Source organism: Camarhynchus parvulus, chromosome 1A (assembly GCF_901933205.1).
Source record: "Camarhynchus parvulus chromosome 1A, STF_HiC, whole genome shotgun sequence".
NCBI classification, from domain to species: domain Eukaryota; kingdom Metazoa; phylum Chordata; class Aves; order Passeriformes; family Thraupidae; genus Camarhynchus; species Camarhynchus parvulus.
This window is the reverse complement of record NC_044586.1, coordinates 6,041,239-6,054,038: the sequence shown is the minus strand read 5'-3', so window position 1 is coordinate 6,054,038 and position 12,800 is coordinate 6,041,239. Positions and strand designations below refer to the sequence as shown.

The window sequence follows — 12,800 nt, the reverse complement described above, 5'->3', positions numbered from 1 at the left end:
GAACATGTGCTCAAAGTTTCAGTTTGAAGTTGCCTAAAATTAGAATTACTTTGTAAAATGAAACTTCCCTCAGTTTCTAACTGCTGTCCCAAGAACTATAAATATAAAATACACTATTTAACTGAAAAGAGTGTTCAGGTAGTTAAGTTACTAACACACCACTTGCAGAAGTCACATAGCAAATATATACAAAAGAACAGACCCAGTCAGCAGTGCAGAAGTTCACAGCTTCAGCAAAGTTATATCCCTGGTTAAATCCAGAGTGATAGGCACGAGGAAAGGTCACAACAAACTCGCCAGCACACTGATTTGTCCTGAAAACCTAAAAAAGAGAGGATAAAGGAAATAAAAAATATGTAACATGCAACAGCTTAAGACACAAAAGTACAAGACATTTGAATACCAGTTTCTGTGCCATAAATCACCACAGGCAACACAGCTATTCCAATAGTGGTAAGGATTGTTTTTGCCTTTTGAACATGAATACTCAATTTACAGTTTTTTTTCAAAAAGAGCTGAATATATAAGCAACAGTTGAAAACTGTCTTTATGAATCCCAAAAGGGATGTTTCTCTTTCACCGTTTAATCCATTGTACCACAAAATGCAAAAGCTTCTGGAAAAAAGTTTATGGTTTCCTTTGTTGGGGTATTTGCCAGGGAAGCAATTTATCCTGAAACAAAAGCAAATGATAGTGACTGCTGCTTAGAGGTCTGCAGTCAATTATGTTTGGTCAGAAAAGCATTTTGTAATGCTGAGATTTCTACTGAACCTAAGACAAGTATTTTACTGTCAAGAGCTTTTAAAGGCATTTCAGACAAACTTTCTGTTACACAAGGGAGGGGATTTTTTAATTAAAAGTTAACTGTAATACACAGCACATGCTTTTTCTGGAAGGTATTTTATGTAGGAAGCTTGGCACACTCACTTCTGTTGTGAGAAAACCTAAATTTCCTGGTTAGTCCACAGAAGAATCTAGAAAACAGCTTTAAAAAACACCCTATAAGTAATGAATATGCAAATAAAAATTCTTCAGAGTTATGCCAAACCATTGTTATACAAATCGGGCAGAGAATGAAAAAAAGAGAGCACATAGAAGTACTTATGTAAAAAATGCTTGTGTGCTACTCACTGGTACACCATGTTCCATCAGCACATTGGGGTTCATAATAGTGACCAGCTGATGCAGGAGATCAGGCTGGGATTCAAAGAGCTCAGGAGCCAATTCCTTCATCACATCTTCCAGCTGCTCTGCTGCATGAGAGGGCACACCATACCACGTCTTCGGCTCTCCCCTACCAAAACACAAGCACAGGAATGAACACAAGTGGGAGGGAACTGATGGTGCCACCCAGCTGTAAAGCAACCTCACAGCCAGCAGCATTGGCCTCATCAGCCATTTTACACCTAGATTAAAAAAATGTATTTAATCAACAAGCATCTTCTTCAGGATGTATTACTCCAATCTGAAAAATCAGTTATACTGCAACACAATTCTCAGCATACTTGACAGAAGATTTGCCCTGACAAGCTTAACATGGAAGATAATTGTCACTTACCACACTCCCCAAAGGGGTAAAATGGGCAATTATTTTCCTTCAGGAAGAAGGAATTAGGCTTAATAAACAAAACCTTGGCTGTCACACCTACAGGCTAAGAAAGATCATGGTACTCCTCCATTCAATTAGGCTTGAAGTTATATTTGTAAAACCAACAAAACAGCCAGTGGAATAAAATACATGCAATCTCTCTAATTCCTAACTAATTACTAAAAATCTGGACTATTAAGATAAAAAATGCCAAACAACCTGGATTAGTTAAGTACAAGGGAACAAAAAGATTAACAGGACCAAAACTAACCAAATAATTAATCAAGCACTATTCCAGTCCTTTTTTAACCAAAACGAACTGCCACCCCTAGCATCCACAGAGCTGAGACTTCTTTTTAAAACCTGTTTTACTCGATTTTAGCAACTACAAGCAGGATCCGCTTACACAGCCCTATGGACGTGCATTATCCCAGAGGCGAGAGCAGCATTCCCGGCGGGCTGCGGTGCCCTCTGCTGGCAGCAGCCGGCAATGCCCGCTCCTGCAGGGGCACGGAGCCGCCGGACGGACACACGGACCCCCGCCGGACCGACGGACACACGGAGCCGCTCAACAGCAGCTCAGCCGGGAACAACAGTAATGCCCTTCCCGAGCGTGCCCATCAGACCTTGCTGGCAAACGCGCTTCTTCAAAGATGTGCAGCTTTTTTGAGCTGACGGTTTGAAGGCCATCAGCTGATCATTCTCAGATGTCCTGCCACCTTTCTAAAGCTTCCCACAGCTCCCTCCCTGTCTTCCCCCCGCTCCACTCACTGTAACAATGTCTGACGAACGGAGAACACTGCAATGCCCAAAGTTAATCTGTCACGAGTCTTCCATTCAGACACAAAAGCTGAACAGCACAACACTTCCAGGGCTGTCCCAAAAGGCAGAATTATTCCAAATTTCTCTTTATAAGGAGTATGTCTGTGTATACACGGATCTGTTGCTGAACAGTAATTCTGATGCCTCTAGAAGCCATGAGACAGCAAACTCTGCTTCCAGCACACACACATCCCAATTTTAAATCATAAAAGGAGGGAACCAGTGAACTCTCAACTCAGTTCTGAACAAAAAAAACTTCTTTCTTCAAAAATATATAGGATCCTGTAAAGCAGGATCCTGTTGCATGTTATTTTATGGTGACACTGGAATGTTGGCCACACAAGAATATTTCATCAGGTAATGAAAAGCACTAATATGCTTGTCCTGGGTTTGCCTTAATTGAATGCTTTGCCTTCAACCCACTACAATGCTTTAAAAAGCATCTGTATTCACTTTCAATCAGCCACAGTTAAGAAAAGGGACCACTCTGCACATTCAGCTTTTCATTTACAAATGTCCTCAGTGTGCAGAGGAGCTCTAAAATAGAACTACAAAGTTCCTAAAGCCAACAGGGCAGTGTAAGGTAGATGCACAAAGGACAGCCCATACCAGTGCAGGTAGTTGATGGAATAGCTCCAGTGGTCTTCAATGTGCCAGCAGAAGGAGGAGAAGCACATCCCCACATACAGCCAGGGCACCTTCATGCCAGAGATGTCTGCATTGATGTGAGCAAGGACTGACTGCTCCAGAATGGGCATGTTGTTCAAGTTCCAACCAGAGAGAGCATAATCCTGCCAAAAGAGTAAAATTTGAACAAATCAGAAGAACATTAGGACACCAAGTGCAGAAAAGGAAAGTACAAATGAAAACATCAGCCTATCCGTTTCTATAGTAAATAATGGGATATTTCCTGCAACAATGGAACATCAAACCCAGAAATAATTCCTTAAATACCCTAGTCATCAAACAATCACACTAAAATTTTAGTAACAGTCCTAGTATTTCAACATAGCCCATCTTCTTTGGATCAAGGCTTAGACACTTAGGTTTCAGTTTCTTCCCCATCACAAGACTGCAGGTTTCATGCTTTTCTGGTGGAATAAAATACCAGCAATGCCAGCAGAAGACCTAAAGATAGAAGTCTTCAGTAATACAGGAGAACCTAAAATTGTACACAACACAGTGAATCTCATGTTACTATTTCAACTTTTTTTAAACACCCATTTTACCATACTGCACTTTATGTTGATCTACTGTACAGATTACTTTAGAAAGGTTTCTCAAGGGAAGAAATTCCTACACACTCATTTCTGAGAGGACAGCATTACCTGTTAAGCACTCTCACCTTTACTTGCAAATACACACAATTTGTTCAAAAAACTATAAAATCCAGACAGCCTTAAAAGCCCACTACTGTGCTTTAGCATTAATCTACTTCCCACTTTTACAAAAGCTGTAAGCACAGATTGATTGGGATTTTAGATATATCCCACAGGTGCTGAAAGGACTGGTCAGACCCTCAGCTCAGCCAAACATTGCTGCTGTTTCCTCTGCTCTGACACTACAAAGACATTGCAGTGAGTCAGAAGACTTAAGAGATCTGGTTAAGAAATTTTTTAAGTTGACTACCTTCATACAAATAGAAGTGTGCTGACTCACTAAGCAGCTACACAATCACAGCATAGACAACAAAGGCACACATAAGAAGGTGTAGGAAGAGGTGGAAGATGATAGCGAACAAGATTACATCTTCCAGTGAGCAGTATAAATTGATTTGGGGCTATGTAATCAGGAAACCACACCTTTACCATGTCTGAATTTCAGCATACAAGCAGCAAGAAAACTGCTTTGCTACAGTAAAGTCTGAGGGAAAATACGTAATACACTTACCAACTGATCTTTATAGAATTTTTTATAATTGAATGTTGCATCTACATCTACATTATTACAGTACATCCAGAGAAACAAGCTAAATCCAATTAGTTTGTTTCACCCATTAAGAACATCCCAAGGAGGACAGAATTATGTTTCTGTAACTAACTCTATAATGAAAAGGTTTGAAACAAGAAAGAAAAAATATTATTAAAGAGCCTCCTCATACTCAGACAAACTGCAACAACTTGCACATCTTTGCCTGCTAAGATTAAGTGACAGAAAACAGGTGTGACTTAAATCATGAAACAGACCTTGGTTATCAGCAACCAGATCTGCAGAACCACCTCAAATATCAGATGAATGCTCTGCTCAAAAGGAATGTAAAAGCCTGAAACAATTTCTTCATGAAAAAATCCACACTGATTTCTGACCTAAAGTCTAAATGTGAAATCTTACACAGAGCAAAGAATGGGGTCAGTTTGCACATCCTGTTCCTCACCTCCTCCTCTGGCATCAGCTTTCGTCGGCCATCCTTCACTGGGAAGCCACTCCCAAAGTCCTTGGATGAGATATCAGCCCCATATTCCACAATAACATCTTCTTCTATGCTGCTCACTAATCTCCAGAATTCTTTTTCTACCAGCTCAGTGGGAACCATCTGAAAGCAGAAGAGAGGTTATGGTATGTGCAGATAACAAAAATTATCATTCAAGCAATAAATCACTATTAACTCCCCATGAATTTTCATACACCAAGGTCACTCCCCCTCTCCTCTCCATCTCTTCAAACTCATAGTTTTGGTCTCTATTCCTCCATAGTGGTTAGAATGTTTCAGAGAGAAGGAATAAACAAAAGAAGAAGGAATCACCAGACATACAGCAAAACACAAGGGGAAGAGGAGCCAGCCAGCAGAAATCAAGCAGCAAAGAGAACAAATCAGCATGCAAATTCCAAACTATTTCAGAAGATAATGACCAAGATTTCTGAACAACAGTAAAGAAATTCAGATATAAAACTGTGTTCAGGAGTTTGATCTTCATATAACTGAGCATTACTCTTACATGTATTAATTTACAAAGCTTATTCTTAAAATAAGCTTTGTTCCGTGTCCTTAAGTTGTCTGATAAACTGGAGTCCTTAAAAGGTAGAGGCTTTAGCAAGAATGCCCATAAATTATGAAAGAACCATGAGAGGAAGACCTTGGTGCTGCATGCAGTCCACAAGACAGTGGAACTGTGCCAAAGCAGAAATTCTAGTTTGAAAAACGTTGCTGTGATGCATACCAAAAAAACCAAAAAACCCAAACCCACTGTGATTACCAGACAGATTCAGTCTATTGACTTGTCTACAAGAAAATACTGTAAGATGAAGAAAAACAAACATTTATCCTCTGGACAAACTAAACCAAGACAAAAGACACAGGGAGGGCGGGAAAAGGGCCCCTATGCCAAATGAGCAAGATATTTACTCCAGTGTATCAAAAAGGGCAAAAACATTTAACTAGAGTGTGCCTAGTACAGTAAACTCTAACACAAGCAATAAAGCTGTCTACCCATTGCAGGGGAAGGGTGAAATGAAGCTGAAATGAGACCAGATGCCAGCAAGCTAAATAATTTGTTTACATGTTTGAAGCTTATGGTGCCTCTTTAAACAAGGCTAAGATGTCTTAGCAAAAATCCAAGACCAGCTGAAAGCTCTTCTCTTTTTCCCTTACAAGGAATCCCAACAAAAGCTGAAACTCACATGGACCGGCATGTTGAAATAATCAGACTTGAAGTTATCAGCCATTTCACCAAAGCTCTGGAGAGTATATTCCCTGACAGCTTGTTCAAATCCAAAGGCCTCTCGGGGTTTGTTGCATTCCTAGGAGACAGAACACAGAAATATTGTTCCCTGCAGCAGATTCTGACACAGTTACATTTTTAGCAAGAAGCCCTAGTGTCCATCTGAGTCCTTACCCAGCACAATGAGCTACCAGTTTTGAGAGTTTCCCAGCCCAGGCAGTCACACCACAACGGAAACAGGCCAGAATTAACGGCACAGAAGCTAATCTAACCCTGTAACCCCAGGGCTGCACACTTCTGCTTTCCTCTCCAAAGCTACATTTCATCAGCTACTGCTGCCAGCCACAAAGCAAGAGTGTGCACAAGATGCTTAGACAGCCACAGGACATTTCTGTACACACTGGAATCAAGCACCTGCAGAATAACTGCACAGGAACAAACCCCCCAGGTGTTTCAGTCTTATCAAGTCAGCAAATCATCAATAGATTTGACACAGTGAAAATATATAATAGGGAAGAGGAAAAAGGAAATTAGAACAGGGCAACACAGCCCACAAAAGACATGACCCATCTGACAGAAAATCTCCAAGTCTTTCCCTGTTCTATCCCCATTCATGCTGAAAATGAAAAAAAAATTGGTGCACATTTCAGCTCCTCTCCCAACTAATTTTTAACGTGTCCTTCTCAGCTCCTTTGGAACTGACACCATATCTATTTACACAAGACAGTTTTACATCATCTTTGTGTTCAATATATCTAATAGTCAGCTTTTCAGTCAAAGAAACAGGACTGGAAAGGAATTCACCAGAAGTTTGTTGGTTTTTTTTCAAGAGGAACTATCCTTAGACTATTCCCAACATGTATCAAGTGGTTCTCAAATGGAGCCTGTGAGAGAGAATCTACAACATCTGTGAACACTGTCAAACAATGCTGACCCAAATACATATAAAGAGCCCTTACCCTATTCTTCCCAGCTTCTGTTCCAGTACCCTGCTGTAAAATTACATTAAAGATCTGTGCACAATTTACAGCTAAAGTAAAAACTGAGGCAAAAAGTATTAGTGAATACTTCAAACATCCTTTTGCAGTTACTTGTTTACTTTCCAGTACACATTACAGTCGTGTGTTTTCTCCTACCTCTTACTTCCAATGCCTTTCCAAAACTTTTCAAATATTTTCTGTATCATTTGCTAGTAAAAAATTATATGACACCTTATCTTTCCTGGTTTGTCCCTGCCTGTGTTTTTTTCTTGGGTGACATCTCTTCCTGTTTTTACTAGCAATAATGAAATTTCTTGAGTTTCCACATTCTTGAACTGTTGCAGCCACTGTATTTACTACTGTAGTCTCTAAATTAACTCCATATTAGATTGCTGCAGTTTCCTAATTCTTTATTGCTCCATCTTAAGAGAAAATAAAGAAGTAGGTTAATCCACTCTCTGAACAGCAGCCCAAAGGGAACATTTCACCTCTTCCCTTGCAGCTATGAATTTCCACCTTTCTTTAAGCAGCATCTGCCTGAGTTCATCTGACAGCCTCATCTCTCAGTGAAGGGTCAGAGCAGTGAGCTGATCCAGCTCCTGTGGCTGCACAACTCTGCAAACACCACCAAAAGGAACCAGCAGCAGCCAGCACGGCAGAAGGGCACAGGGGGAAGTGGGTCTATAAAGCCGTGTACTCAACTGCTCCTTGGAAAACACAGCCCCAAGAGTGAAAGCCAATCTTGTAATTACAGAGTTACAAACAGTAAGCTTCTTCCTCTGAATCCTACATCTACCAACTTTCTGAGCTTGCAAAATTTGTTTCCTTAAGACAAATATCAAACCAATCAAGTGATGTTTGCTGTCTGTTGATCAATCTCTTAGAACTGGCTAGTTCTTCATTTTTGAGTAATGAAATTCAACTAGCTTCCACTTTCAGAGCCTGAGCAGTTCCTTTTTTAGACTAAACCAAATCTAAAATAGCTACAACAAAATTTTAAATTACTTTTTTCACTTTCTGCTACAAGCCATTCTGAACAATGCCATAATGTCTTTCCAATAATCAAAGCTCCTGTTATGCCTAAATTTCATACTTTATTTACTTCATAGTTTATAAATTGCGTCATCATTATGTGGAAACATCCATTATAACCCTACTTCTCACCACTAATTTCACACTTCCAGATTACCAAATTGAGTTTCAGCTTTTAATACACCAAGGTCAATTTTTTACCTGTCACATAGCCATATCAAAAACAAAGGTTATGCCCAAGATCTAGAAGGAATGGTTCTCTCTCCTTATGGCTCATCAACCAAAATTCAAGGCTCATCTTGGCAATATTCCAAAACAAACTATGCATTCTACATGGATGGATTGCTGAACTGTTCTTCTTCTGATCTTTCCAGGAACACAAGTACACATACAAAGATTCAGTAATCTTGAACTGTACCTCAGCAACACACTTTGGACACCTCCAGTCACCCTTGGGTACATCAGGAAGAGGAGGAATCAAGCAGAAGGTGTGATAGCTGTCATCACATCCATCACACAGCAGCAGTTTATCCTCGTTGTTTCCTCTACCACAAAATAAGCAAACATAGAGATCAACCTGTGGGAAAAAAAAAAAAAAAAGTTACAAGAAGTTTCTCATCCAGAGCCTGCCTTACTCTGCCTTACTTAAGCTAAGGAAAAAAGGATGATATCCTGAAGTCCAGTACATGAGCATCAACCCTGGTTTTTGAGAAGTATTGATAATGATAGCTTATGTTTCATTCCCAAAGCAGCACTGGGGGCAGGAGGACTTCAGGTGCTGCAAAATAATTATCCAGTTCAGTTGGACTACCTTTTGCTATCTAACTCAAGCAGCATCTCACTCTTGTTATTCTAAGCAAAAGAGTAAGTTACAGTTTTTAGAACTCCCTCTCTTCAGCCCTGTTATCATGGAAAACAATTTAAACTAAATCTCTACAAAGACTGCATGGCCAAGGAAAATCTCAAAAAGGTATTTCAGAAATACACACATCATCACTTGCAACAGTACTAGTGGTATCCTTGCAATGAAAAAGAGATCATGAAATCCACAAACTTACAGATTTCAATCTAAAAATTCATGAGGAAGCAAAGGAAACCACATGTAAAAGTACCAACTTCTTTCTCATTTTTTTCCAAAGCAAAGAATAAAAACTCCAAGTGATAAGAGAGAAGTATTAATCCCCATACAACAGCAAACAGTTTTTGGAAGTTGTACAAGATAGTCTCTCAACAAGAACAACACTGACTGGGAGACATTCTCTGGGGCCAGAGAGAAAATCAACCTTATGAAGAGATTTCATATTTTCTTTACTCTAGCTTCCTGCAGAGTGCAAAGAACTTTAATTCATAGAAGCATTTAATATGCTACTGAAGAACTGTAACAATCTAAATGAAAAAAAAATCTAGGTATTACATTATCTTTGCTAAAAAATTACCTTTTGTATAAATTTTTACTAACAGCATGAACTTCATGAATGACACCTACTCCAAATTCTGCCACTACTTCCACCAGCCCCTGGCAATTCAGGCTGTGTACATTTCCTTCACACAGCTCCAAGTAACACCAGAAGGGGTGGGGCTGTGTTTGGTGGGGTCTGTTAATTTAATCAAGATGTCACAAAAACATGTGCACTTCAGCTGATTAGGCTCAGGTGGATTAAATAGTTAATGACAAACCCATCTCCAGTTACAGTGGCCTAGTTAAGTATGCAACCTCCCAGCTATGCAGTAATACACTTCTTAAGGACACTGCTCAGGTTTCTTAAGAAACTATTTTAAAAAATAATGCAGCTCTACTCAGAGGCATATCATTTTCCCTTTTAAAAAAAAAATTCCACACACTCACCCTCATGGAATATTATGTCTGTCCAAAGCACCAAACCAGCTGCTTTTGTTGCAAGTACATAGAAAGGAGGGAGGGTACCTCAGCAAGCACTTTCATATTCTCTTCCCTAAACTTAGCAATGCATGAAAATGGCAATCCTAAGCTTTTTGTGGTCCTCACTAGCTACCTCTCACTGGTAATACCGTCTTCTCTCTAAATTCCTATTAACATATGCAACCTCTATGTTAGCATGATGATGTGGCAAATACAAAAACTGCATTGAAATAGACATTCACAACAAGCAGACCTGTGATTATGCAATAACAACAAAAAATCCTACTAGCCATGTAAAAACAGAGTAAGACTATGATGATATATATAATCATATGCATCAGGGAGAGAGGAGGAGATAAAAAGGTGCATTTTATCTCCCAGTTAGTAATTCACAATGGGAGTAAATCACACTGGACTCCATTTTCTTCATGGTGGAAAAAGGCCATTCTTTATTCACAGAACTCCTTTTTACACAGTTTTATAAACCTCTTGTGGGACTCCAATTGGTTAGTAGTTTACTGGCCAATTACTTTTATTGGTTAGGAACAAACTGTTACTCTGTATTGATTGGCAACTCAAACTCTTGGTGTCTACGTGCAGGGACAGTTGTATGTGAAAGATAATTTTTATTTTTCTATCTAATGGTGCAAAAACAGTTTATGCAGGTGCAGGTTATTTTTTTACCCGGGAATAGATTATTATGTTAACAAATTGCTCACAACAGGATTGCTTTCACATGGGAACTTAGAAAATGCTAGCTCTGATAAAGCCAGACACTGATTCCAGGACAGCAGGCTTGATTTTATGAAGCCTTTCTTTATGATTTTTCTACCTTACTGCAACAATTCACGAAATTAAATCAATTTCATAGTTAGCACTTTAAAAAAAGATAAATGATGGAGAAATACACACAAAACTGCACCACAGTATTTTTCAGCCCAGTGTTATATGACGTAAACACATCACCAGTGTGTTTAGGACTGCTTTCCTTATTCAGGTATTAAAAAAAAGTGTGGAACCAAATAGTACTAAGTCACAGAATTTCAAAATATTAGTTTAACAATATAGTTTCATAAAAAGTTCTGTTTTAACAGGATTTCCGTTTCCTTTTATAAATACAGGTTAAATGAAAAGAGTAAATAATAGTGCTCCATAAAAAAACCCCAAGAGACTAGACAAAGTATTTTAAAATTAAAGCATAGTTAAAATTATCAAAGTTCACTTGGCCTAGGAAAACCATATACTCAGAGGCAGTAGCACAATTCAAAAAGTTCAAGTCACACAAATCCTAACTGATCTGCAATGGCAGAGTGATCTGGTTTTTAAATATCCAAATTCTCCCACTTTTTTCCCCCCTCATATAAAAATGTGATTAGTAGAGTCTTTAGGTTGCCTTGGCCTTCCATGGTTGAAATTTAAGATAAGCTTTTGCAAGTGTTCTCAAGCTAAGAAAAAAAAAAAGGAATTGCTGAATTCTAAGTAAAGAGTCTCATTCTTTAGACAATAAAAGCACAGCTCCTCATTCAGGGCTGCACACACATGTTAAGTTATGACACTTTAAAAGTAGGAAGTCACATTCTATGAAAGGCATTAAGAACAACTGTACATTGCTTTTCCATGGACAAACATCAGAGAACTAAATGTTTTATTTTTCCTATTTAAATTCAAAACAGAAAAGACACAAGATGTGGAATTGCTAAACACAAACTCCTGAAGTAGTGGAGCACCTCAGAATCTCTTCTAAGAAAAAGAAGCAGTATTATAGTTGTTCTACTAAGGGGAGCTCTAACAAAAACTGAACTATTGAAGGCATTCAAGCATGTAGCAACTATGATCAGCAAAAAGCTTCACACTGCACCAGCTTTCCTATCCAAAAGATGAAAACAAAAGTCTTGAGCACAGATTGTTTTCCAAAATACTGTTCTTTCTTCCCAAAACAGTATCATCTGCTGCAGCATGCATTCATTCATCTGTTGATGAATGGGGTGGGAGTTCTTTCAGAGGAAAAAGAAAAATCTTTGTAAAACAACCAAGTCCTTTCTATCAGAAACCACAGCAAAGGCATCAGACTTACAAAATTGACAGAGAGGGTTCCTTTGCGCTGTCTCATCTGCATCCCAAACGCCTCTGATCTGGTTCCCTTGCGCCTTCGTGTCACCTCATCTGGAAGGAAAATGAAATTAAATGCCATTAATGCAACATCAAGATAGACTTCACTTGTAAAAACATCACAGACACCCAGCCTGGCACCCTGCCTTTCAGATCAGAAACTACTGAACAGTCCAAAGAAAGCAAAAATGTCATGTTATATCTGGCCAATCTAAAATCAACAGGGATTAGGAAAAATATCTTTTGTTTATCCTCACAGGTGATCCCAATGGCCTCATGAAAAACAGTGAATTAAACACCTAAGTTGTGCACTTTGCTGGCAGGATCAGTTTCAGTACTTTTAAATCCTGCCTCCCCTTTCAGTCACTCGGTTCATGGAACAGCTGCTTAATTGTTATTGTTACTATATAATACATCAAGAGCTGAAACTCTGCCAAGTTATATGAAGCACTCTGTAAATCTCTAGTGAATGAAACCCTAGAATACTTAGCTTTATTTTTCCAGTTTTGATTTGCCTTCTTCTTAATACTGTCTCTAGAGACATTCAGGAAGATTTAACAGTCTCAGTGAAAGCAAAGGACTCACAGAAAGCTAAGAACCTAAGATTTAATTACCCTCTTTATCCTTTGCTCCCAACGCCAGTCCCATCATCTTGGGTCCAGCTCCAAAGATCTGCAGCTTCTTTAGTTCAGTGTTTCTACTCATTTCTCCAGCCTCTGCCTAAAAAATAA

General features: G+C 39.0%; 1 protein-coding gene across 1 annotated transcript in view; it reads right to left on the bottom strand.

The window, feature by feature from the left end:
* Positions 1 to 12,800, bottom strand: part of KDM5A (lysine demethylase 5A) — a 51,516-nt gene that overhangs the window by 26,889 nt on the left and 11,827 nt on the right. The window contains 8 exon segments of the mRNA XM_030959452.1: positions 203 to 322; positions 1,132 to 1,294; positions 3,020 to 3,201; positions 4,785 to 4,943; positions 6,029 to 6,148; positions 8,500 to 8,658; positions 12,035 to 12,123; positions 12,684 to 12,789. Coding sequence (XP_030815312.1) covers positions 203 to 322; positions 1,132 to 1,294; positions 3,020 to 3,201; positions 4,785 to 4,943; positions 6,029 to 6,148; positions 8,500 to 8,658; positions 12,035 to 12,123; positions 12,684 to 12,789 — 1,098 coding nt within the window.